Source organism: Microcaecilia unicolor, chromosome 6 (genome assembly GCF_901765095.1).
Source record: "Microcaecilia unicolor chromosome 6, aMicUni1.1, whole genome shotgun sequence".
Lineage (NCBI taxonomy): Eukaryota > Metazoa > Chordata > Amphibia > Gymnophiona > Siphonopidae > Microcaecilia > Microcaecilia unicolor.
Genome location: NC_044036.1, coordinates 75728994 through 75755804, shown reverse-complemented (window position 1 = coordinate 75755804; position 26811 = coordinate 75728994). Strand labels below are relative to the sequence as shown.

At 43.1% G+C, this 26811-nt stretch overlaps 1 protein-coding gene and 1 long non-coding RNA gene across 2 annotated transcripts in view; one reads left to right on the top strand and one right to left on the bottom strand.

Annotated features, from left to right (window-relative positions):
- The window catches only part of TLCD4 (TLC domain containing 4), a 120603-nt gene that overhangs the window by 57659 nt on the left and 36133 nt on the right, over positions 1–26811 (bottom strand). Inside the window, exon 2 of the mRNA XM_030206389.1 lies at positions 2278–2444. Within this exon, the coding sequence (XP_030062249.1) occupies positions 2278–2432 (155 nt within the window). The 5' untranslated portion in view covers positions 2433–2444. The remainder of the gene's footprint in view (positions 1–2277; positions 2445–26811) is intronic.
- LOC115472209 lies at positions 5418–21733 on the top strand. Its single transcript, XR_003942481.1, has 3 exons — positions 5418–5431; positions 5938–5939; positions 21647–21733. It is a non-coding gene; the product is annotated as an uncharacterized LOC115472209 (long non-coding RNA).

Genomic DNA, 26811 nt, shown 5'->3' with positions numbered 1-26811 from the left:
GAACCTCAACATGTATACGATGGAAGAGAGGAGATATGATAGAGATGTTTAAATGTGAGTCTTTTTCAAATGAAGGAAAACTCTGGAATGAGAGGGCATAGGATGAAGTTGAGGAAATAGGTTTAGGAGGAATCTAAGAAAATACTCTTTTATGGAAAAGGTGGTGGATGTGTGGAATGGCCTCTCTGTGGAGGTCGTGTAGACAAAGACTGTGTCAGAATTTAAGAAAGAGTGGGACAGGCGCATGTGATCCCTTAGGAAAAGAAGGAAAGGGCAGACTGGATGGGCCCCTTATCTGCTGTCATGTTTCATGCTTCTATGAAAGCCAACAAATTTTGCTAAAGCTCCATCAGTTACCCCAGATCAAATCGCACCTGATAAATCTGGCAGTAATACTGTGGAGCGTGTTGAACAGTAGAAGCCAGTTCACAAAATGAAAGCAGTGGGAGAGAAGATGACAGACTTCTACAAGGAGTTGGGAGAGTCAGAGGAGCATATGGCGGAGCAGTTGGTGGGCACATAGTGTTGTGAAACAGATGGACCAGCACGCACGGGGAACAGGTGATGAGTGTGACTGATGCACAGAAAAAGCGGAAGGACCTGGCAGATATGTGCTGCAATCGCCAAGGTCAATACAAAATTTGGGCTCTCTTTCCCCAAGGATTGAGGATCTGGACCTACAAGTCTCAGATTTAGAAGACTAGGTGTCGACGGCAGCCGAAAAGATGAAGACTGCCATTAAGAGTTTAAGGCTGATGCAGGAGAAGTTGATAGAGCTGGAAGACAGGTCTCAACAGCAATCTTCAAATGATAAGGCTCCTGGAATAGGTTGAGGAGGCTGATGTCAGTGCTTTTGTAAGCAACTGGAAAAAGGACATGCTTGGCCCAGAGCAGGAAGGCCTGGATTTGATGGTGGAGCGGGCACACTGAGTGGAGTGGGACACAGACGATGGGCTCAAACATGGCCTCTTATTGTGAAAATACATCATTAATCGGGCCCAAGAATGGAGTCTGAGGAGGGTGAAGAAGAAACAACCAGTGTATCAAAATAAAATTGTGATGAAAGTGGAGGAGTAGCCAGGGAAACTGGGTTTGATTTCCACTGCAGCTCCTTGTGACTCTGGGCAAGTCACTTAACCCTCCATTGCCCCAGGTACAAAATATGTACCTGTATATAATATGTAAACTGTTTTGAATGTAACCACAGAAAGGCGGTATATCAAATCCCATCCCCTTCCTCTTTCCCCAGGCAGCGTATGGGGAGGAGAAGAGGCAAATCAGTGTGAATGACATGCAGTTTTGATTGGTCTACCCTGCTAAATTGGTGATGCAGTGTGAGGTAGGACTGCACACCTTTGACTCATCAATGGCAGCAAAGGTCTATCTGCTGACCAGGAAAGAGAGTACAAGGGCAGTGGGAGATGACTTTGCTGCATCAGCAGGCAGAGGAATGTGCAATGGAGAAGGAGCATATTGCAGATGGGACAGTGCTGAAGAGGCCTGTGAAACCAGTGAGAATGCAGGAGGTTGGTTTTCACATCAGTGGACTGGCTGCTGTTAGGCACAGAGTGAAGCAAGGATGGAAGCTAAGGACACAATTATGCTGCAGGCTGATGCTCTCATTCAGTGGATGAGTCAGCCAAGTGCAGAGTTGGTGGTGGGGGGTGAATTGTGGGGGATTCTTCTATCCAACATATTTGATATAAACTATTCAATTGCAGTCATTAAACAAAAAAGCTATCCAGCTCAAGAAAATGGCTGCCATGACCCCTATTGCTGGGGGGCCCTACTGTCACTATCCACTCTGGGACCGCCCTGACTCCATCCATGTTGTGCCCAGCATTATTCACACAGTGCCGATGTGGTCTGTGAGGATATTTAGAGGCACTGATGGGTAGAGTTACTGAAACTTCCAGTCAGCAGCCTTTAGTTGAATATCAGTTGCTGTTATACAGATAAGTGCTTTTGAATATTGACCCATAAACACCTAGAATCAGAAGCCCTAATTAAAGCCAAAATGTCTGTGCATTCCAGTCCCCATTAAGGTGCTGTTTCATGACATATGCCTATATTATGTGGTTTGCACATATAGGAAAACTGTTACATGCTCTGGCCCATGAAGAAAGAGTGTTTAATAAAATAAAACAATAAATACAAACATTTTAATAAAATTCATAAGCAATGTGAAATTGATTCGTATAATAACACTGTATGCTGTGTCACAGAAAAAGCCTGTGCTAAATAAGGTTTTATTAAAGAGAACAGACACTGCCTTACCTTGAGTTCCATTCGATCTTCTGTCTTGCGTTGAGTTTGTTGAATCCAGGAGTAAGATGTTTTGAGAGCCATGAACTTACAAAATGAAACAAAAGCTGAAAAGTGGCAAAACTGGTTACAGAAATTCCAATAGTCAGCTTGTCAAATATAGGCATGGCTCAGGAAACCTGCAAAGCAAAAATGTGTAACTTGTTTGATTTTCCTGCCTAAAAAGCATGATTATAAATATTTGTAGTTGCTTTGTCAAACAAAGCACTGTATCAGGTCTGACTTTAATAAATATATTTACAGGTTAAAGTTAGAGTTCTATGGGTTTTAGTTACTTATTCAAGTTATTTTTACCATATGGCTCTACGCAGTGGTGTTCCTAGGTAAGCTGACACCCGGGGCAGATCACTGCTGTGCATATCCCCCCCACCACTGGTGCAGCACCCCCCCCCCCCCCCCACATCACCTTCTCCACATCACCTTCTCCCAATGTATCACCTCCCCCCGCGCATCACTTTCCCCCCAGCGCATCACCTCCATTCCCCCCCCCCCCCCCCCGTCTTACCTCCTGGGGGTGCTGGGAGCAGTTGCGCGGCTGTTGGCTGCACTGCATCCCTGCCCCAGAACAGGAAGTAATGTCAGAGGGAGCAGGGAACCGGCAGAGCAGACAGCCATGTAGCTGCTCCCTGCACCCCCTTGCAGCATGTACCTGGGGCAGACCGTCCCCACCACCCCACCTTCGGTATGCCATTGGCTCTAGGTCACCAGGGCAAGTCACTTCTGGTTTTAAAGCAATGTAACCAAAACATTAGAATTGGCTCTATTTGTCCTTGAAGGCATGATGCCATCTGCTTACCTTCCAACTGCCCCTACTAGAAAGATTTTCTGTCAGGCTTTTGGATTTAATTTCTTTTTAAACTCTTCTGTTTAGTTTTCTGGGCATTTACCTGCTTGGGGTCAATACAAATCTCAGAATACTGACAAGTCAGAGATTCCTAGGAATAAAGGTCATCAAATAATCTGTTCTCTCTCTGTGTATCTAAGCGGGTTAATATAGCAACCAAATTCCATTGTAACCAGGGAGTCCCCAAATCTGGTACTGGTTTCAGGATGTACACAATGAATGTACCGCCTGCCTCCATGATATGCAAATATACTTCATGCATATTCACTGTGGAATGCCTAAAAATCTGAGTTGCAGCCCCCTAGGACTGTATTGGTATTTTTTTTTTTGGGGGGGGGGGGGGGACAACCTCCCCCTTTTAAAGAATGAGAGATAAGTATTGGGACTGACTCCAAGTATACTTGGTGGCTGTTTGAGAATCAGCAGGCAACCTACTAACCAGTCAAAATTCGTGTACAACAAAAAGAACTTCACATTCCATAGTGTTTCCCAAACATTAATGTCTAGTGTTACTCCTAACAAGGTGGCTACTGTACTCCACCTACTAAAACATATTTTCAGAAGTGCTATCTAATCCTCTATTCATGTGGGTTTTTTAGCTAAAGAGCAAACAAGGTATTTTTCAGACTTGCCTTGTGAACTTAGGGGCCCTTTTACAAAAGCGCACTAGGCTCTACACACGTGCAGAGTGAGCCAAAATGTGACTACCGCCAGGCTAGCACACTCCACTGGTGGTAATTTTGGATTTCGCACATGCCCATACGCCGGGACAGATAATTTTTTTTTATCTCCTACCGTGTGCAGCGTTTTTGGCATTAATCAGCAGTTGTCGCACACCAACTAGTCACTGAACGTGTAGTGCATGAGCCCTTACCGATAGATCAATGGGTGGGTGCCATTAAGGGCTCAGGCTATAAATAGGCATGCGCTGATTTCAATTTTACCACAGGCCCTTTTCCCAGCCCATTGAGAAAAAGCCCCTTTTCCCAGAAGCGGTAAAAACTGGCCCACCGCATGCCAAAACAGGCGCCCACACTACCGCAGACCACGTTTTGCCACGGCCTAGTAAAAGGACCCCTTAGTTTTCAAAAAATCAAGTGATTAATCTAAGATTTCAAGACATCGTTTTTATTTATCCCAAACATAATAAAGGCCATGAAACACAAGACACATTAATTTATTCACAGGACTTAAGAAGGGCCACATTAGCACAAGTTTGAAAATTGTAAATACTAACACCTATCATCAGCATTCAACCTTGTGCTAATCCAACCGCTTTCTGTGCCTCTTTCCATGTGCCTCATACATGTGCATATCAGGGGCGTATCTGGAATCCGGCGGTAGGGGGGGCCAGAGCCAGAGAGGGGGGGCACATTTTTGCCTCCCCCCCCCCCCCCGCCGCCGCCTCTCTCCACCCCCTCCACGCCGTCAACCCTCCCCCGCTGCTTACTTTTGCTGGCGGGGGGCCCCAACCCCCGCCAGCCGAGGTCCGACCCGCAATCTCCATATTTCGTCTTCCTCCATGGCCATGTGCTTCAAGGAAGTAACGCTGCAGTGCTGATTCGTTGAATCCAGTTCGGCGTCTGACGTTGCCCCTGTGGCCCCACGCAGATACGCCCCTGGTGCATATGTGTTAAGCACACAGCATTTAATTCTCTCTTTACAACACTGTGGTTATTGTACACGCTTTGTGAAATCCACAGGCATTTCTTGAGATTGAATTAGATGCCAATGAATGGAAGGTTTTTCTTCCTTCTAGACATTTCCAGGGAAAAGTCGTATTTTCCCTGGCATTAGAGACTTGAGGTAGTCTCAGATTTGTTTGGCCAATTAACCTTCTAAGGAACTAGACCAGGACCAGTCAGGAAGCAGTTACAATAATCTGCTCCCTGCTACCTCTGGATAGTGGCATGCTCTGAGGAAAAAGCATGCAAGCATACACTAGAGAAAGCTTTAAAAAAAAAAACACCTTTTTTAACACTTGAAGCTTTTTACAAGGATTTGAGAATGGTGTAAAGTAACTTTACATGTTATTTGTCGGCCCTTCATTCGCCAGATGGCATCCTTACTTAGACAAGGCACCCCATTTCAACTATCTGCTTCAGGAACCGGTGTCAAAAACTCTGAAACAATGGCAAAAATCCTGTTCACCATTACTGACAGGACTTTTGGAATTTTTTCAGTGTTTGAGACCAATCCTGAAGCAGTTATTTGAAATAAGGTTTCTTGTCAAACCAAGAGCATCATTTGATACAGATAAGTGTTTTGGGTCTTGGACAAATTTTTCATTGCAAATCCCAGATACCAATGGCATGTTTTAAATATAAATTAAGGCTCGGGAGTGAATTGTTTCTTTTATTTATTAGGCTTTACCACCTTTTTGAAGGAATTCATTCAAGGCAGTGTACAGCAAGAATAAGTCAAAACATAAGCAACTAGTAAAAAAGGCCCGTTTCTGGAACGAATGAAACGGGCGCTAGCAAGGTTTTCCTGGGAGTGTGTATGTTTGAGAGAGAGAGCCAGAGTGAATGTGCGGGAGTGTGACAGAGTGAGACTGTCTGTTTGACAGTGTGTGTGTGAGAATGAGAGTGTGTGACAGGGCCCCCTCCCCTGTTCCTAATGCCCCTCACCCCGTTCTCTCCCCTCCTTTTCCTCCTCCTTCCCACACTTTGGGTTCCTTAAGGCTTTCAAAAGTCTATGTACCCCCGTTGCCCCTCACTCCCAGTATCCGGATACCCCACCGCTTTCCTCCTCACCCCTCCTCCAAGATGTAATACTTTCATGTCCTTTTTTTTTTTTTAAGTGTCCTATCTACCCTGTGTCCAAATGCCTGGCATTCAGATTGTGTTCCTCTCGTAAATTTTCATTTCTTTCATTCATTCAGAACTTCCCCCCCCCCCCCCCCCCCCCCCCAAACACTTTTGGTTCCTTCAGTCTTTTAAAACTCTCCTATGTACCCTGTGTGCTAATGGCCAGCATTGAGATTGTTTTCCTGTCCCAAATTTGCATGTCTTTCAGTCATTCACAACTCCCCCCCCCCCTTCTCCAGTTTAACACTTTCGTTTCCTTCAGTCTTTTAAAACTCTCCTATCTACCCTGTGTCCTAATAGCCAGCATTCAGATTGCTTTCCTTTCCCAAATGTTCATGTCTTTCAGTCATTCAGAACTCCCCCCTCCCCCCATTTAACACTTTTGGTTCCTTCAGTCTTTTAAAACTCTCCTATCAACCCTGTGTCCTAATGGCCAGCACTCAGATTGTTTTGCTTTGCCAAATTGTCTGTCACTGATGTCACTGACCTCAGTGCGTACCTGCCTAGCAGACCACTTCCAGCAGGCACGGTCCCAGGCACATCCTGTTGGAGGTGAGAATTATTATATAAAGAAAGTTGCACATGAGGTCAGAAAGGTGCTTGAATACTGTCTTAGCTAGAGTAGGAGTGGATAAACATGTCCTGCTGTAGTATGTGCAGCCAGTGTCACTCACTGTGTGTTATGTGTGACAAGCAAGTTAGTTACTTCTTCCATTGAAGGCCTAGATGAACAGTCAGGCTTTATAGCCTTGTGGTAAGCGAAGCTTTTTCGGGGAGTGCATTCCAGAATGTGGGGGCTACTCTGGAGAAGATGCACTGGCGGGTTATCACATCACACAATGTCTTTTGGAGACGGTGTGATTAGGGATACTCCTTGGAAGGACCTTAGTGACCCTGGAGGTGTGTAGAGGGAGATCCTGTTCTTCAAGTACTCTGGGCCAATTCCTTTAAGCACCTTTAAGATCAGACATGGAGTTTTAAATTTAGACCTGTATTCTACTGGTAGCCAGTGAAGGTTTTGAAAAAAATTGTGTGATATGGTCACGTCACTTAAAACCTTCTATTAGTCTTGCTGCAGCATTCTGAATCAATTGGAGCTGGTGCAGACCCTTTGTAGTCAGATCAATGTAGACTGCATTACAATAATCCGGTCTTGATGTTATCATGACATGCACAACTATTTATTTATTTATTTGTTTGTTTGTGCAAAACTGCCTTCATGAAGAGATTCACCCAAAGCGGTGTACAGCAGGTACAGCTCCTGCCTTCCCACCGCCAACATTTAAAGGTATGTGGAGGGGAAGAAAGGAGGGGAGGGGACATGTTTTGAGTAAGGAGGGCTTAAGAAGGGGTCCACTGGACCACCAGGGATTCTTTGGGCCTGGGAAGGGTCCACTGGACTACTAGATATTTTGTGGAAGAGGCAGGGGGGTCACTAGACCACCACAGAGTTTTCTGAGTTGCGTGGGGGAGGGAAGATCGAGAGTATGTCCACTGGACTTCAGTGAACCCCCCCTCAGCAACACTAAAAACTTTGTGGTGGTCTGTGTCAATTGCAATTGACAGCTTCGAGTTCAAACAGTGACCGATCTCCTTTGTGCATCGGTTGCTGTTTGTAACGCGGCATTTTCTCCTGTGGCAGCCATATTTTATGGCTACCTTGGCAGCTCCTTGTGACTCTGGGCAAGTCACTTAACCTTTCATTGCCCCATGTAAGCCGCATTGAGCCTGCCATGAGTGGGAAAGTGCGGGGTACAAATGTAACAAAATAAATAAAATCGAATCCATAGTCATTTATCTCTGGATTCTATATATGTCACCAAAATTTGGGCACTCAAATTTGGGTGCACAGGGTAGATGCACATGCAATTTAATTAGTTATCAATAATTGGCATTAATGATAAAAATTTGGATTTGCACACGCATCTGCCCCAGTTGTCATTCTATAACATCAGCGCCTAACTTTTCTAGTGCACAACTCAAATGGAGCATGGTCACGGGAGGGTCATGAGTGGATAGGGGGCGTTCTTAAAAGTTAGCCGTGATGTTATAGAATGCTGTCATATATGTGCTCAACTCCCAAAAATTAGGCACTAGTATTTACACCATGTTTTAACAGACGTAAATGCTGGTGCCTAAAGTTGGGAATGGGAATCTGCTGTAAATGATATTCTATAAAGCTTCAAGCAGAGTGCCCTTTATAAAATACTAGTAAAAAAGGCCCGTTTCTGGCTGAAATGAAACGGGCGCCAGCAAGGTTTTGCGCGGAGTGTGTATATTTGAGAGAGTGTCTGTGAGAGTGAGAATGTGCAAGTGTGTGTGTGTGACAGAGAGTGGGTGTGAGTGTGTCTGTGAGAGAGCGTGTGTGTATGTGAGAATGAGTGTGTGCGAGTGCGTATGTGAGACAGTGAGTGTCCTTCCCTGTCCCCCCTGTCAGGTGTCAGGACTGGGGGTACTGTGGACAGTCATGAAGGCAGCCCCTACCAAAATAATGAAAGCAAGACCATTTGTATAATAATCACTGCATTCCAGAGAACAAAATGGAGCAAGTTCCCACATGCTATCTTTTGCTTTCTGTATTCAGTAGCTGACAGGCTTGCTAGACTTACCTAAGTGGCTGCAGCTGCAATACACTGAAAAGAAAGCAAGGAAACCTATGAGACGTAGATACGGCCATCCCCTTGGCCTCTGACGCTCCTCCCTTCTTCTATTTGACTTCCCTCTGATAGGTCTGTCATTCGTGTGACGCTCCTCCCTTTTCCTGTTTCAGTTCCCTTTGATAGGTCAGAGCGGTGCAGCTGTGACACTCCTCCATTCTCTGATAGGTCAGGGCAGGGCAGAGATGTAGTGTGCTTAAAAATGGTTACAGAGCTTCGAACATACGAACTGTTGAAGCCTCAGAGTGCTTTAGAACGTTGAGGGTGCTTTTTATGTGCAGATGGGGCGTGGCCTATGGCCCAGATGGGCGTGGCTGAGACTGAGGGTGAGTAGTCCGAATAGCCTAGCCTACCAGGAGGACAGGAGTTCAGGACAGATGGAGTGAGCTTCAGAACGTCTGAGGGGGGATTTTATTTATATAGATTATTTATTTATTGCATTTGTATCCCACATTTTCCCACCGTATGGCAGGTTCAATGTGGCTTACATATTGCTAAAAAGGTGGCTACAAAATTTAGATTTGTAGAAGTCTAGCACATAATACGGAAGTACAATAAACACTTAGTTTAGTGCAGTTCTTTCTGGAACCTAATTTTGGCACCATTTACAGAATCCAGCCCTCACTGACTGTTAACACACTCTAACACCATTATCTCATATTTACTGCAGAGTCCATTTTTTGCATTACGCCCTGTGGCAGATGACATGCAATAAGTCATTAGTACTAAATTGTTTATTACTAAATGATTCCCATATAGAATAAAAATAACACAACCAAAAGAAAGTTTAGATGAAATATGATGTTTGTACAAACCGATATTTTATGGCATTGCTTGTGTGAGACATTTTTAATGAAAATATCTTAGTTGTTTTGGGCATCTCAGTGGAATAGTGATAAGTGTCATTTAATATATAAATAAAATGAGTGTGCCCTTTGCTTAGCCTTTGTTAGACGATACGAGCTTCTCTCTGGTTGATAATTACCTGGTAGCACCTCATGGGAATAGAGTGCAGATTTTCTTAGGCATTTAAACTCTTACACAGGTTGTAACGACAGCATAAATAATGCTGGCACGTTAACCGACTAGGTAAGGTCAAACATTTACCCTACTTCAAGATTTGTAACCATCAACTATATGAAATCAGTGAAGCTGACATGAAGTTGGAAGCTTAATGCTTCTGCATGCAACTGCTTCCACCAAAAAACTATTTCTGTATCAGTCCATGGACAGTAGAGTGAAATCATGATGAATTCATCCTTTTCCTAAGCTGTGCATAGGAAAGACCCATGTAAGGGTGAGCTTAGGCCATTTTTGCCAACCCGCACAGAAGGTGTTTTCTCCACAGCAGAGCAATGAAGCAAAAACAACAGTGGATCCAAAAAAACCTCTCAGATGGTGTCTTCTTAAACAAGTTCTTTATTGTAAAGTGAATAAAAATGAATGAATGTTGTTTTTATTCATTTTTATTCACTTTACAATAAAGAACTTGTTTAAGAAGACACCATCTGAGAGGTTTTTTTGGATCCACTGTTGTTTTTGCTTCTTAGGCCATTTTTACCATGCCTGAAAACGCCCCAATTTTCTAATTTTTTGATTCAATGGCCATGTGCTAATGTTGTCTTTAGAGTGCCATTTTAAAAAATTGCCCAAGCACACTTACCACCTCCTATTTTATAGGCAGTAAGAGCTTCTGCATTATCCATGCACTAACCAGTTAATGCATGGTAATGTAGATGTGCTAACTGGTTAGCGCAGGAATGCCCACGCTCTGCCTCTGACATGCCCCCTCAAAAAGAAAGAAAAATTTTTTTTAGCAAGCAGTTAGCGTATGCACATTCAAAACTGTGTGATGCTGTAGAGCATTTTTTGCTCTGTTGGCATGCTTAAGCATCTAACACAGCTTAGTAAAGAGGCCCCTAGTTGCTTCCATTCCATGGCTCCTTTTTCTGAAAGGCTTCTTTGGCACTGGTTAAATAAGGACTAGAGAATCAACATTAATAAGCAATTAGTATAGTTTGACACTTGCTCAGAACTGCTCCCCTGAACAATTAAAAAAAACAAAGTAAACAATAAGTTTGAAAAATTAATTTATAAAAAGAAAGTAATTATAAAACAATTCTGAGGCAAGACGGCAGCACGATGCTGGTGAGTTGAGCTTAGCACTCTTCCAATGCTTGTTACCTTATGCTTCCTGTGATTTTGATCTCTTACCTAATGCCTCATACCAAGAGGAAGGGGGTGATCAAAGTTGTTCCTTCGCTAGCTCAAGCATCATCCCTCATGCAGCAGAAGATTGAGCACTATGCCACCGGAACCTTGATATCTACAGTCAGGGCAGTAAGCCCTGCAGAAGGACAGGATGGAGGAGTGCCTGCCTCATTGGGGCATGAAGTCACCCTTTCACCCCTTGATTCCAGCTCTCCACCATATCCGAAGGCAGCAATGTTGACTGAGTTTCAAACACCTACTTCGGCAGTTATGCAGGCCTCAAGTGGGGGTGACATGCTGGACGACAACCACCATGAATTTGAGAACCTAGGAACAGTAGGAAAATCTGCTTCTCCTGCAACAGTAACTTTTGAATGCTATCTGGAAAGCCTTGCAAGCTTTAACTTACAACGTGATGAAATCTACTGAGGAAAGTAGATGGTTTATTTAAAGCGGCGGAGACGATATTAAGAATCTATTAGAGTTTAAGAACTCTATTGTCAAGGCCAAGTTTTTTTGTTCATAGAAAAATTGAGCAAATGGAAAACTTTAATAGATGACTTAACCTTCAGATATTGAACTGTTCTAAATCCCCTGGGATGTTGCCTATAGATATGTTCAAGAAGTATCTTACAGAGCTGTTAAATGTTTCCCTTCATGCTATTCCTCCAGTAAATAAGGTAATTTATAAAACTGTTTCTTCAAAGAATTCCTAGGGGAAATGACTTTAGAACGTGGTCAGGAAGGGCAAAAGGATCTTAATAATCTTTCAGCGATACTGGAGGAATCCAAATCAGAAACAATTCTAGAGCTACTTTGGTTGTCTCTTTTGTTTTTGAGCATGATTTGAATGTGGTAACGAAGCATTATTTTCAAAGTTCCCAAGCTCTGTTATATGGACAATGGGTATGGCACACCCAGATGTTACAAAAGTCATGCAAGACCAAAGGACGGCCTTTTTAGCCGTGAGACAAGAGATGTTCAATCTTGGAGCGATGTTTTTGAAAGCTTATCCCTATAAATGTTTGGTACAGTTTGAAGGATCTAAATATGTCTTTTTTTCCCCCCCCTGAACAACTGAAAGCTTTCTTAGATTTGAAAATAATTGTTTAATGTAATAACAGGCTGGATTTATTCACAATGGCTGTAGGTTTGTTCTGCTAAGCCTTTTTTAGCAGTTTCTTTTGCTAGATCTCCTCCTCTTTTTTTGAACACCCCCCCCCCCCCCCATACACACACCATCACCACCACCACTATTGTAGTCTAAAGAAGAAGGGCAAATTGTTGCTAAATGTATTTTAATATTTATGAATATGTTTTACTTTATGCATTTCAGTAACAAGCAGATACTTGTGAATTATATTATTAAATTTGCAAAAATTAAAAAAAGAAACAATTCTGAGGAGAAAGTGCAGTTAAACTGAATAATGTGCAAAAAGAACAAAGTGGAATTCACAGAGCTTGCTTAAAATGAAATATTACTTCAAGTCTTTGTACAGCATAATTATTTGGACTAGAAAAATCTCAATATTATTCTTTTTCCACTGGATATAGGGTCTGCTTTTTGGCATATTAGTCGATCACAATCTGGTTGGTTTGTGTGGGAGAATAGGTTTAGCATTTACTGGTTGCTTGACCACACATGTTGCCGTCCTGTCTTTCTTGGGGGGTGAGGTACTCCATTTAAGTTTTTGTCTGTATATTTTTTTTGTTTCCCTATTCTGTATCTGATGAGGGCTAGAATGTAGTATAGGAATCTGCAAAAGTCCAGATTGTTCCAGTTTCCCAATACTCTATGGCCCAGTGTAATATTTATGAAAAGACAGTGCTATAGATAGGTTAGAGATATTATAGTGTTTTTAAGTTCTCTATATAGATTTTGAGGGTCTTTTTTCAGGGTTTTGTGTTCACTTTCTCAAATAACACAATTTTGAAAGCAAGCCTAATTTGAAAGCAGGCTCTGGAGCAAAGGCCACCAAAGGCAGACCTTGTCACCCTAAATAAAAATGCTCAGGACCTATATCTGGCAGTGGAAGGAATGTGTGCTTCTGAAGCAATAGCAGAAAAAAGGGCGGAAGACCACAAGAAAAAAAACAGAGACAAACAAGGGGTGGGGTAAAAATACATTTAAAGGTATGCAAATAAAATCAGCCTTTTAAAGGACCTGACATGGTCACCATTATTTGGCTGAAAAACCTGCATCAGGAGTCAATGTAAACTCTGGCTGATGTTGTAAGTATAAAGCATCAAATGTATGAAGACAACAATGCCAACACCAAAGCCAGCTATGGAAAAATGCCTTCAATAGCACCAGTGGTATTAGACAAACGGTGTAACATGTCATGTGATAATCACAAATTGAATATTTTTTGTATGATGAGTTGTAAGGGGGATAGCTCCATTGTTGAGGAACATGGAGTTTGTCATACAGAAATTGAGTTTCAGGGTTTATATTGAGATTCTGACCAATCCTGTAAAGAATAAGTACATACAGTGGTGGAAATAAGTATTTGATCCCTTGCTGATTTTGTAAGTTTGCCCACTGACAAAGACATGAGCAGCCCATAATTGAAGGGTAGGTTATTGGTAACAGTGAGAGATAGCACATCACAAATTAAATCCGGAAAATCACATTGTGGAAAGTATATGAATTTATTTGCATTCTGCAGAGGGAAATAAGTATTTAATCCCTCTGGCAAACAAGACCTAATACTTGGTGGCAAAACCCTTGTTGGCAAGCACAGCGGTCAGACGTCTTCTGTAGTTGATGATGAGGTTTGCACACATGTCAGGAGGAATTTTGGTCCACTCCTCTTTGCAGATCATCTCTAAATCATTAAGAGTTCTGGGCTGTCGCTTGGCAACTCGCAGCTTCAGCTCCCTCCATAAGTTTTCAATGGGATTAAGGTCTGGTGACTGGCTAGGCCACTCCATGACCCTAATGTGCTTCTTCCTGAGCCACTCCTTTGTTGCCTTGGCTGTATGTTTTGGGTCATTGTCGTGCTGGAAGACCCAGCCACGACCCATTTTTAAGGCCCTGGCGGAGGGAAGGAGGTTGTCACTCAGAATTGTACGGTACATGGCCCCATCCATTCTCCCATTGATGCGGTGAAGTAGTCCTGTGCCCTTAGCAGAGAAACACCCCCAAAACATAACATTTCCACCTCCATGCTTGACAGTGGGGACGGTGTTCTTTGGGTCATAGGCAGCATTTCTCTTCCTCCAAACACAGCGAGTTGAGTTCATGCCAAAGAGCTCAATTTTTGTCGCATCTGAACACAGCACCTTCTCCCAATCACTCTCGGCATCATCCAGGTGTTCACTGGCAAACTTCAGACGGGCCGTCACATGTGCCTTCCGGAGCAGGGGGACCTTGCGGGCACTGCAGGATTGCAATCCATTATGTCGTAATGTGTTACCAATGGTTTTCGTGGTGACAGTGGTCCCAGCTGCCTTGAGATCATTGACAAGTTCCCCCCTTGTAGTTGTAGGCTGATTTCTAACCTTCCTCATGATCAAGGATACCCCACGAGGTGAGATTTTGCGTGGAGCCCCAGATCTTTGTCGATTGACAGTCATTTTGTACTTCTTCCATTTTCTTACTATGGCACCAACAGTTGTCTCCTTCTCGCCCAGCGTCTTACTGATGGTTTTGTAGCCCATTCCAGCCTTGTGCAGGTGTATGATCTTGTCCCTGACATCCTTAGACAGCTCCTTGCTCTTGGCCATTTTGTAGAGGTTAGAGTCTGACTGATTCACTGAGTCTGTGGACAGGTGTCTTTCATACAGGTGACCATTGCCGACAGCTGTCTGTCATGCAGGTAACGAGTTGATTTGGAGCATCTACCTGGTCTGTAGGGGCCAGATCTCTTACTGGTTGGTGGGGGATCAAATACTTATTTCCCTCTGCAGAATGCAAATAAATTCATATACTTTCCACAATGTGATTTTCCGGATTTAATTTGTGATGTGCTATCTCTCACTGTTACCAATAACCTACCCTTCAATTATGGGCTGCTCATGTCTTTGTCAGTGGGCAAACTTACAAAATCAGCAAGGGATCAAATACTTATTTCCACCACTGTAAGAACATAAAAATAGCTATACTGGGTCAGACCAATGATCCATCTAGCCCAGTATCCTGTTTCCAACAGTGGCCAAGCCAGGTCACAAGACATCACTCCCACAAAGAAGAATCGGTTGTAATGATGCTATCAATTATACTGGCTGGAGGGTTTTTTTTTATGCATAGAAGGCTGTGGTGTCTTATATTGCTAATTTACAAATGGGAGGAAAGAAGGGTATAATGTGCATAAATGTCACTTTGGTTTGCCCCCTTGCTGACACCCCCAAATATTTCCATTTAGAAACACTACCTTAGACATGCTTCCTTCTCCAACTGTTCCCCTTCTCCTTTCTCAAGCAGTGGGTGTTTTGGCTAGGATAGTTAGAACCACTATCCTTTTACAAAGCATAGGTCTAAGCCACCCTTGACCCCTTGCAGGACTAAGCAGCTGCTCCTTTTAGTACAGTGGCTCTGCCAGCCAAAGGCAGCTGAGTATTTATATCAGTTCAAATTTCCCTCCAAATACAGTCTCCTCTCACTATTACTTCACTGGTGCAGAGAATGCCCTTTCCTGTTCTGGAAATTTTTAGTGGTACATAAAGGTCACAATACCATACTCTCATATAGTCATCAAAGATCTCTGCTATCTAAGAAAGACAGAACTTTACTGGTCTCTACATGCGAATTGGTAAAAAACATGCTGACTTCATTAGATTTTCTATATACATGCTTCCATTTTGAAAATTACCCCAGCAAAACTATGCACTCACATTTATACCTGCTCTTTGGAAGACACACTTTTTCAAGTTTAACTTATGCACATGCATCCAAATTTTAAAGTCTGCACATCCATAAAAATTCCCCCACCCACCACCCTCCCCATGCTTGGGAATGGCTCTACTCAGTCCGGGTAAACTTGCGTGCTTACAGTCTATGTTCATATAAGCTTACTCAAAAATTTTTAAAGCCTATTTCTGTGACTAAAGCTCTTTTTGCCCAAGGAACTGTTTCAATAAATAAGTTGAATTTAAAAATAAATGTGAGCTCACCTGGGGCTGAGATTTGCTCCTGCATATAATTTGTTACAGAATGTTCTGGTTGGGAGCATTATATAAATGCCAAAATGACAGACTACTTAATAGGGTAAATGCTGGAAATCCATCCCCCTAGTCCTGTTCCTGTCATCTTATCCTATTCTTTTGTTGCTAGAAACAGATATAGATAATGTCTTAGGTAACCCCCATAAATATTTAAACAGGGATTGTATGACTCTTGATCTCTGACTGGCTCTACTACCCAGTATATTTAATCCTACCTTAGGCATTACACTGTCAAAGGTCAATATTTACTTTTTTTTTTAATCAACTCATTTCCTGCAGCTACAGATTATCCTGTCCCAGCTCCTCAACAAGATGTCCCAGGACTCTACTTTTGTTTGTTGTTTTTTTGTTTTTTTTTTTGGGGGGGGGGGCATTTTCTCCTACTTAATGCTCCCTCCAGGCTGGCAACTATCACTGAGGTCCTGAGTACTGGGCCCTGCCTGTCCTAGCACTGCATACAGTATTCCCTAGAGGGTTAAACTTGAAAACTGATTGGTGGTCATTAATATTATTATTATTATTTAGATTTTCCTCACACCTTTTTCAGTAGTAGCTCAAGGTGAGTTACATTCAGGTACTCTGGATATTTCTCTGTCCCAGGAGGGCTCACAACCTAAGTTTGTACCTGAGGCAATGGAGGGTTAAGTGACTTGCCCAAGATCACAAGGAGCAGCAGTGGGATTTGAATAATATGAAAGCTCCTTTGTGATTGGTTAATGATGTGGATGAGTTTAAAGCATGGGGTGGAGTTGAATAGTAAAACAAACACCAAAGCAATTGTTAGGTAAGCTTTGTTGTTATTGTTTTGTTTTTGTTTTTTTGGGGTGGGTCCTTCTATCCCCTCCAAAGGGACACCACCTTGTAGTGGTGGAGGGGCTTCTGTGTTTCAATGACTCAGAGGGCTATGCTGAAGGGTTACCCATATCAGACAGGCCTCTGAGGAGAAACCAGACAAAGAGTGTCCCAAACTAGGGAGAGTGAAAAGATGGCGACCTGAAGCTCGTACGCTCAACGGCCCAGCTGTCCTCTGAAGTTCTGTCTTTGTTTACTTGACATTTCCTCTCTGCATTTGCAGTTACCTTAACTGAGAGGAAGGGGACAATGGGGGGGGGTCAGCCGCTGATGACCAGCGTTTTGTCCCCTGTGCAGCAAGTATGGGACCGCTGCACGATGAGCTGCCCACAGATGACTGGGTTGGTGAGTCCTTTGATTAGCACCGGCGAAGGAGCGTCGATGCTTTGGACCTGGAAACCACTTCATCACTCCCGAATCATTTAACTACCATGTCCAAAGGAGTGGAGGAGTGAGTTAGGAGTGTATGCTGAAACGGAAGTCGTTAACAGCTGAACCTGTGTCGGCAGTGCCACTCCTAAACCCGTAAGAGCTATCAGTTTGGAGTTTTTGGCTCCCATGGAGATTACATTGAATATCATCTGGAAGGCGCTCCAGGACCTAACGGTGGTAGTAAATAATTTTGCTTCAGATATAATCTTATTAGCGAGCCACATGGATAATCTAATCGAATCCTTTGAGAATGAAAAATTGATACAGCAAATGAAGTTCTACAAGAGTAGGAAACGGTTAAGATTTTGAAAATGATAATAGACCAGAAAAATTTGAGCAAAATGAATATTACAGATGATTAATATTGAGATTGTTGTTTTCCCAGAGTTCCGGGTATGATTCCTAAAGTTTTTTCCTCTGAAATGATTCCTCTTAGTATATTAATTCAAAAGGAGTGAAGCCTGTGAAACTGGGATTACCTTAATCAGTGGGAATTAGATTAGAGACTCAAGTGTTTGTATTGTTAAATAATTTCTGGGTTTAAAAGAGAAAAAAATGAAATCAGGTGTATTATTTCCAATAACATTAGACAATAAGTATGTTTCCAACAAAATAAAAATTGACTATACACCATTTTGGGTTTGAAGAAGCCAACCAGACGATCAATGTGGAATAATGATTCAGATAAATAATCAGGGGATAATCAGGTTAATACCACATTTTCTTTGTTTACTGTTGTTTAATTGATCTCCTTGTCTTGTTTCACTCTCCCTATTTTGTGGTCTAAAGAAGAGTATAGAATTACCTGATTGAAATAATTCTTGTGTGTTATTTTCTCTGTATTTCTGGCAAGTTATTTTAGTGCTTGTAAAATTAAGTTGTTATAAATTTTTTAAAAAAATCCTTCTACTTGGTGTTATGCAGGACCAAGCCCCGACGCAGAATGTCGAAACATGGCCATGTTGTTGAGGGTCTGTAGAGGGTTCAGTTAACTACTTGAAATAAGCTAAGTACTTTTATAATTATATACTAAAAAATATTTAGTTTATAAATTATAATTGAAGAATAAAGTTGAAGTGGGCCGTTGACAATTTCAGTGAGTCACAGAATGAGGTCCCTTTGTGAAAGAAGTCACTGCTGAGGTCTAGATGTATTACCCCCTTAATAAAGTGATTTGTAGTGTTGGGTCATTACAAGTCTGTACCAATAACATGTAAGCACATAATTACAGGATGCGCCCAGGTCATCCAGAAAGTACAATTACAGAGAAGGAAACTAATCAAAATGAATGAAAACAGTCTGAATTAAAATTACAATAGAAAAAAAATACACTCTGTGGAATACATGAAAAATGGTTTAGATTCATTGAAGTTCTTTTTCAGTGATGCTTCCACTCACATTCAGTAAATATAAAAGATAAAGCAAAGCTACTTATCTTTCAATTCATGTCTAGATACCATCATTATATGGCCCAGTGCCAGACACCTTCCCCAGTTATTCAAGGCTCCCAGCAACCATGCTATTTTTCATATTTCCTACCATTTTACCTTGTCTCTCCTCTCTCTGCTGGCACTGCCTTGTTCCAACACCCTGTAGAATCCAGACCCTGAAGTAACACTGGACGCCTTCAGGCCAAAACCCAGGATGTGCTCCTTGGGCAAGCAACTCGGGGGCAACCTTCCTCTTTTTATTTTTACTATGTACTGTTCAACCAGTCCCTCTACCATGGCTCCTTGTTCCATTCCAGTTCATTAGGAGCATCACCAACAACTGCCTAGCCAATTCCATTCCCTTCACACAGAGGGGCATTTTTGATATGACGTCTAAGTTCGACTTTGGGTGTTTTGCAAAAAATGTCCAAAATGTAAATAGGAAAGAAGGTCATTTCGAAAAAGAAAAACGTCTATCTTTTTTTTCAAAAATACTGTTTTGTGATTTGGACGTTTTGTGATTTGGATGGGGGGGGGGGGTGGTTTGGTCCATATTTCAAGGCAACCCCAATAAAGACTTCATTGCTATCCTCCCTGGATCCACCTCACTGTTTTCTTTGTACTTCTCACAGTTTCATGAGGATTGTTTCACTTTGAGTTTTGAAGAGCTCACAGTTTCCTCCACAAGTGTAACAGGTAGGGGGAGGTAGGATCCTGGTTCTACATGTCTGCAGTGCACTGCACCACTACTAGACTGCATGCTATTCTAATGGACCCGAGTATAACATCTGAGGTTGGCATAGAGGCTGACAAGTAATGTTTTTCATCACATTTTTTTGTGAGGGGGTGGTCTGGGAGGGAGCTAGTGAGCACTGGAGGAATAAGAGGAGGTCACCCCTGATTCCCTCCAGTGGTCAACTAGTTATTTAGGGCATCTTTTTGTGCCTTATTCGTTATAAAAACAGGTCTAGCTCAAAACGTCTTAGTTGTAGTCCTGGATGTTTTTGTTTTGTTCCATTATGGCTGAAAAACGTCTAAGTCTTAAGATCTTGTGCTTTCTAAGTTTGTTTTTCCTTTTCTTCTCACCATTTTTTCTTGTATGCCTGTTTTTTTGTTAGATTGTTTCTTCTTCAGGTTCTTAAAAGACCGCTCTCCATAGACCTATCCGAGCAATCCATGCCCACCTACCATTCAGGAAAGCACTAAAAACCCATTTATTCAAGCAAGCCTACCCAAAGGACCCAGATTAATCTTATGAACCCATCTACCTTACATATACCGAAGAGAAAACTACATACTCTATCACCTATCTCTACCTACCCATCCATCCTATTACTACCCATCATTACTATGTTATACTTAATTTCCTACTTTACATAACAAAATTCTGTGTTACCTATTACTATGTAAGCTGCATTGAGCCTGCTTTTAGTGGGGAAAGTGCGGGATACAAATGTAATAAATAAATATATGGGGGTCCTTGGTAGTGGGCTACACATGCATGTCTGCCTAGAGCCCAATATTTTTTTGTATTGAAATGTCAAATATTCATCAGAAGTATTCGAAATTTCAATACAGAAGTATCAAATTGCTCATAGCAACATAAGAAAATAAGGAATTACAAGAATATTAAAAATACAAAACAAATGAAAATGGTCTATATCCTCACATTCTCTCATTAGATCACAATATAATTTTAATGTGCCCTGCCTAGTGGATTTGTTTTTTTATGACCAGGAGTACTCTGGATACCAAGTTAGAGCTTCCATAGGGCCTCCTCAACAGGCTATCAGCATTAGCGCTCAAATGATGGTGTGTAGAAGAGGCTAGTGTTAGTGATGGCTTGAGAGGAATTGGCTCTGCCATACTCAGATGAAGGATGTCAGAAACCACAAAAGCCTGAGTCCTGCTGGGCTACTAGGGCCATGATTTGACAGTCCTGCATCAATTTCTCCAAGGTCCTGAATATGTGTGAAATCAGTGGATAAACAAACTGAAGATGCTCTCCTTCATGAAAGGTGATCCAGTTGACCCATACACCAAGATTCTCCTTGAGCAGGTTTGTATATGTAGAAGATTGCTGCTACTTGATTGCTTGAATGAGTACTGTTCAGATGGACAGAACACAATGAAATGTCAAGGGCGCCAATTTCATGGTTCTGAATTGCAACAGATTGATGTTGATATAGATCTCAAAGGAGGGATGAATCTATCCTAAGGAGCACTTAATATGGTGACATTTGAAATGCTTGGGACCAGTACATAGGATCTCTAAGGGAGTGATAGAGAGAGTAGAAGGCATGGATGGGAAGACTAGATAGGCCATATGGTCTTCATCTGCCACTGTCAAGACCAAACCCTTGGACCAAGACAAGATTCTGGTTTCATGTGATAAATGTACATACATTGAGTCCCTTGTGAAAGAAGTACAAGAACTAAGAGAAGAAGTGGCAAGACTAAGAAACATCTGGGACAACCAGAAATTTGACCCAGAGACGCAGGTCAAAACACTGAGGACTTCCAGCAAAGGGAGAGAAGATCTTGGGCAGACAGAGCACAGCTGGAAGCAGGTCACCAAGTTCCACAAGATCAATCCTCCAACTCCACCTTCTATTCAACTAAAGAATTGGTACACAGCCCTGGAGGTAGAAGAGCTAGAAACATCTAACAAAAAAACAGGAGGAAGCAATGACCAAAAATGCCATCACAGCCGGACTATTGGCCCAAAGAAAGCGAAAGGTAGTAGTGGTTGGAGATTCACTTCTCAGGGGTACCGAAGCGCCTATCTGCTGGCCAGATATGTTGTCCAGAGAGGTGTGCTGTCTGCCTAGTGCCAAGATTCGCGATATTGTGGAAAGATTGCCTAGACTCATCAAGCCTACGGACCACGCTCCTATGCACAAATGATACTGAACATAGCATACGAGACTTCGTGGCTTTGGGTTAAAGGGTGAAGCATCTAGGTGCGCAGGCAGTGTTCTCATCGATCCTCCCTGTCGAAGGTAAAGCTGAATGAGAGAAGCTTGCATCTTGGAGATAAATGCGTGGCTGCATGGTTGGTGCCGACGAGAGTGCTTTGGTTTCGTAGACCATGGGATGATTTTCCAAGAGGTACTGAGCGGTGATGGTGTCCATCTGTCAAGGAAGGGAAGGAGTGTCTTTAGCAACAGGCTGTCTAAAGTACTAAAGAGGGCTTTAAACTAAAATTGATGGGGATGGGTATAAAAGGCCACAAAGCCTAATTAACCCCAAGGAAAGTAGGACATCTAATGCCTCTATAGAAGAAAATATAAAGAGTAAAATCTGGAGAGTCTTGTATACCAATGCCCATAGTATGGGAAACAAACTTCTTGATCTTGAGGCTACAATGGTGGAAGCAGACTTGGATTTAGTGGCGGTCACAGAGACGTGGTTCACAGAGAACCATGACTGGGATGTTGCGATACCTGGCTATAATCTATTCAGGAAGGACAGAGTAAGAAAAAAGGGTGAAGGTGTGGCATTATATGCTAAGGATGATATCCAAGTGACAGAACTGCAGGACATGTGGGGTATGGTAGAAGCACTGTGGGTTAAACTGGAAAGAGGGAAAGGAAAATGTATCTATATCGGAGTGATATACAGACCACCATCACAGTCGGAGGAAATGGACAGGGACTTAATTGAAGACATCTGCAAGATAGCTAGGAACGGGGAAGTACAACTGATAGGTGACTTCAATATGCCGGATGTTGATTGGAGTGTCCCATCTGTGGGGTCGTCTAGAAGCAAAGAAATCTTCCCTACAGGAAGAATTGTTCCAGCAGTGGGTAACGGAACCGACGCGAGATGGAGCTATTCTGGACCTGGTGCTTACGAATGGAGAGTACGTTTCTGACATCAAGGTGGCAGACCATTTGGCATCTAGTGATCATCGTATGGTATGGTTCAATATTAAAACAGAAGAGAGGACTCATTTGAGATTGAAGGTCCTGGATTTCAAAGGAACTAACTTTGCCGAGATGGGGGAATTTCTCAAGGAACAGTTAACGGGATGGGAACAGCTGAAAGATGTAGAACAGCAATGGACAAGACTGAAAGGAGCTATATTAAAGGCAACTAACCTTTATATTAGAAAATTACATAAAAGTAAGAGGAAAAAAAGGCCTCTCTAGTACTCAAATGTAGTAGCTGAAAAGATAAGGGTAAGGATTAGGAAAGGGATTGAAAACAAAAATAGGGATATTATTCTGCCATTGTATGGCTCCATGGTGCGACCGCACCTCGAGTATTGTGTTTAATTCTGGTCGCCGCACCTCAAAAAAGACATAGTGGAATTGGAAAAGGTGCAGAGAAGGGTGACAAAGATGATACAGGGGATGGGATGACTTCCCTATCAGGATAGGCTGAAGAGGCTGGGGCTCTTCAGCTTGGAGAAAAGGCGGCTGAGGAGAGATATGATAGAAGTCTATAAGATAATGAGTGGAATAGAACGGGTCGATGTGGACCGTCTGTTTACGCTTTCCAAAAATACTAGGACAAGGGGGCATGCGATAAAGCTGCAGTGTGGTAAATTTAAAACGAATCGGAGGAAACTTTTCTTCACTCAAGGCGTAGTTAAACTTTGGAATTTGCTGCCGGAAAAGGGTTGGACGGCTTCCTGGAGGAAAAAGCCATAGAATGTTATTGAATGGAGGAGGGAATAATACAGTATTTCTAGAATGGGCGGGACAAATTGCTTGTTCTTTTGGCCGCTGTCGGTAACAGGGTGCTGGGCTCGATGGACCCTTGGTCTGTCCCAGCATGGAGATGCTTATGTACTTATGTAGGTCAGCCTTTGCACATTATAAGACGACTCAGAAAGATGAAGACAGGAGAGAATACCTGAATAAGCAAAGAGAAGCTGGAAAAGCTATTAGGAATGTGAAGCGGCAAATGGAGGAAAAGATAGCTAATACAGTAAAATTGGGGGACAAGACCTTTTTCAGATACGTAAGTGACAAAAGGAAGTGCCATAATAGCATTGTGAGGTTCAAAGCTGAGGGAGAGAAATATGTGGAAGATAAGGATAAAGCTGAACTGCTTAACGATTATTTTATCTCTGTGTTCACAAATGAAAGACTGGGGGTAGGGCTGCAGAAAACAAAAGCTAAAGGGGATGGATGTATGGTAGACCAAGACCCATTTACGGAGGACTGTGTTCATGAGAAGCTTGCCAAACTACAAGTAGACAGAGCAATGGGGCCAGATGGATTAACCCGAGGGTGCTTAAGGAACTCGGAAAGGTTCTATCAGCTCCGCTGATGGACCTCTTCAATGCTTCCTTAGAAACTGGAGTGGTCCCGGTGGACTGGAGAAGGGCGGATGTGGTTCCTTTGTACAAGAGTGGAAGTAAGGAGGAGGTTGGGAATTACAGACCTGTCAGTCTGACTCGGTGGTAAGCTAACGGAAACACTTCTAAAGAAGAGGATTGTGAGATTTCTTGAACTAAATGGAATGCGGGACCCGAGGCAGCATGGCTTCACTAATGGCAGGTCATGTCAGACGAATCTGTCTTCTTCGACTGGGTGACCAAACAGTTGGATGTGGGAGGGGCGCTTGATGTGGTTTACTTGGATTTCAGCAAAGCCTTTGACACGGTTCCGCACAGGTGACTGATTAATAAATTGAGTGCCCTCGGTATGGGACCTAGAGTAACTGATTGGGTTGAAAATTGGTTGAATGGTAGGAGACAGAGGGTAGTGGTAAATGGAGCTTGCTCTCAAGAAAAGGATGTCATCAGTGGAGTACAGCAGGGATCGGTCCTAGGGCTGGCTCTTTTTAACGTCTTTGTGAGCGATATTGCGGAAGGGCTGTCTCTTTGCGGATGATACTAAACTCTGCAACAGGATGGACACCCTGGAGGGTGTGAATGGCATGAGGAAGGACCTAGCGAAGGTGGAGGAATGGACTGATATTTGGCAACTAAGGTTTAATCCCAAAAAATGCAGGGTCATTCACTTAGGTCGCAAGAATCCGAGGGAATGGTACAGTATAGGGGGTGAAGTGCTTCAGTGTACAAAGGAAGAGCGGGACTTAGAGTGAGTGTGTCTGATGACCTTAAAGCTTCCAAACAGGTAGAAAAAGTGATGGTCAAAGCCAGAAGGATGCTAGGGTGCATAAAGAGAGGCATGACCAGCAGGGGGCGGTGGCGCCACAGACCAGAGCTAAGCTCCAGAGATGGCAGCGCGTCCCAGAATCGTCAAAGCGGAGTAAATCGAAAAGATGTGTGTGGCAGGAGTAAGCGGATGTTGCGGTGGACTTCCAGCAGTCAGTAAGAGCTTGGAATCGAATCAAGCAGCGAACAGACTGGGGATTCTTGGACACTGTTCCTAGGGGGCATACAGTTGGTATTAGTCATTATATTTGACTTCTGGGTTGTGAGCCTGCAAGGTTAAGCTCGGACATAAATACGCCTCCCTCTTGTCTTAACAGATGCGGAGAGGGCAAGTGGGGAGGACGAGGAAAGCGGCCTAAAGGCAAGTAGAACAAAGTATGTGAAGGCTACTGGCCTGGATTGTGTGAGCGAATGGGGTGTGAATGTGAAGAGGATAAACGCACAGGCATGGAGTAGATGGAGGTGAAGGGGGGGGAGAGGTTGGGGTGCCGAGGGTGTGGTGGGTTACGTCCTTGACTCCCAACTAGAGGGTAAGGTCTCTGATTGGTGTTAGTGCTACAGGTAGGGGGGAGGGTAAGGAGGGTAGGGATGGCTCTGGGGAGGAGGGGGGTGGGTTGGAAATGGTATGGTAACAGGAAAGGGGAGCTCTCACTGTTGTGCTTGCATATGTTGTTTAACTACTAAGAAATGAGTACAGACTTAAAAATAATATCCTATAATGTTAAGGGCTTGAATATGCCTCAAAAGAGGCAGAAGTTCTTTAAAGAACTACAACAGTCAAAGCCGCACGTGGTTCTCTTGCAGCAGACGCACCTTTGCCGTATGCATGAAAAGATTCATCTCCCACTCTAGCTACTCACAGGCATATTTTGCCTCCTCTGCCGAGGGCTCCAAGAAAAGCAGGGTGGCGGTATTGATTCATTCATCGGTGCCTGCCCGAGTAGTGAGTGTAAAGAGGGACCCGGGTGGGCGATTTTTGTTTTTGCACATTCAAATTAATCAAGTAGACCTTACACTGGCATCTATATACACTCCAAATACCGGCCAAGTGGCGTATTATACTAAGGTGAAAAATTCCCTGGCTGCCTTTGCCCAAGGCTTACTGATTCTGGGGGTTGACTTTAATTCTGTGATGGACCCAGCTCTAGATCTCTCCAGAGTCGGAAATATAGGGGGCAACAAAGAGTCAATGGCTTTAGGGTCATTGGCATATTCGCTGGGTACTTTGGACCTGTGGAGACTGACACATGCAAGGGATAGAGATTATACGTACTATTCTCCAGTACACGACACCTATTCGCGCACTGATTACATATTCCTTGATACCGTACTGGTAGAGAGGGGACCGGAGGCGGGGGTGGGGAGCATGACAATATCGGATCATGCACCGATTTGGATATCATTACCCTTTATGAGCGCGGAAACAAAGGAGAGGAGATGGATGCAGTGCTGCAGGAAAGGGAGGTGGTGGAGGGTTATAAGAGAATTTTAAAGGAATATCTGGAGTTTAATATGGACTCCGGGCCTCCGCTCAATATGGTCTGGGATGCCATGAAGGCGGTTTCCAGGGGGTATTTTTTGCAAACAACAAGTAAACGCAGGTGCATACGTATAATACAGACAGCAAAATGTATGGAGAAAATCCGCCTTCTGGAGGAGAAGCACAAGGTCAGTGGCTCCCCTCAGACCCTGCAGGAACTTCGTGGGCAGAGAATGCAACTTGATTCTATCTATTCAGAACAGCTTAGTATGTTAAAAGCGAGAAATAGGGTTAGCTCCTATGAGTTTGCCAATAAGGCGGGACGTCTCCTGGCTATGTGGTTACGCAAGCGAAAAATAGACCGTACGATCATACAGGTAAGGGATGGTAGGGGTGGAGTGTTACGTACCTCTGAGCTCATATGTAGGCGCTTTAGGGATTACTATCAAGCTCTATACGCACAAGAGA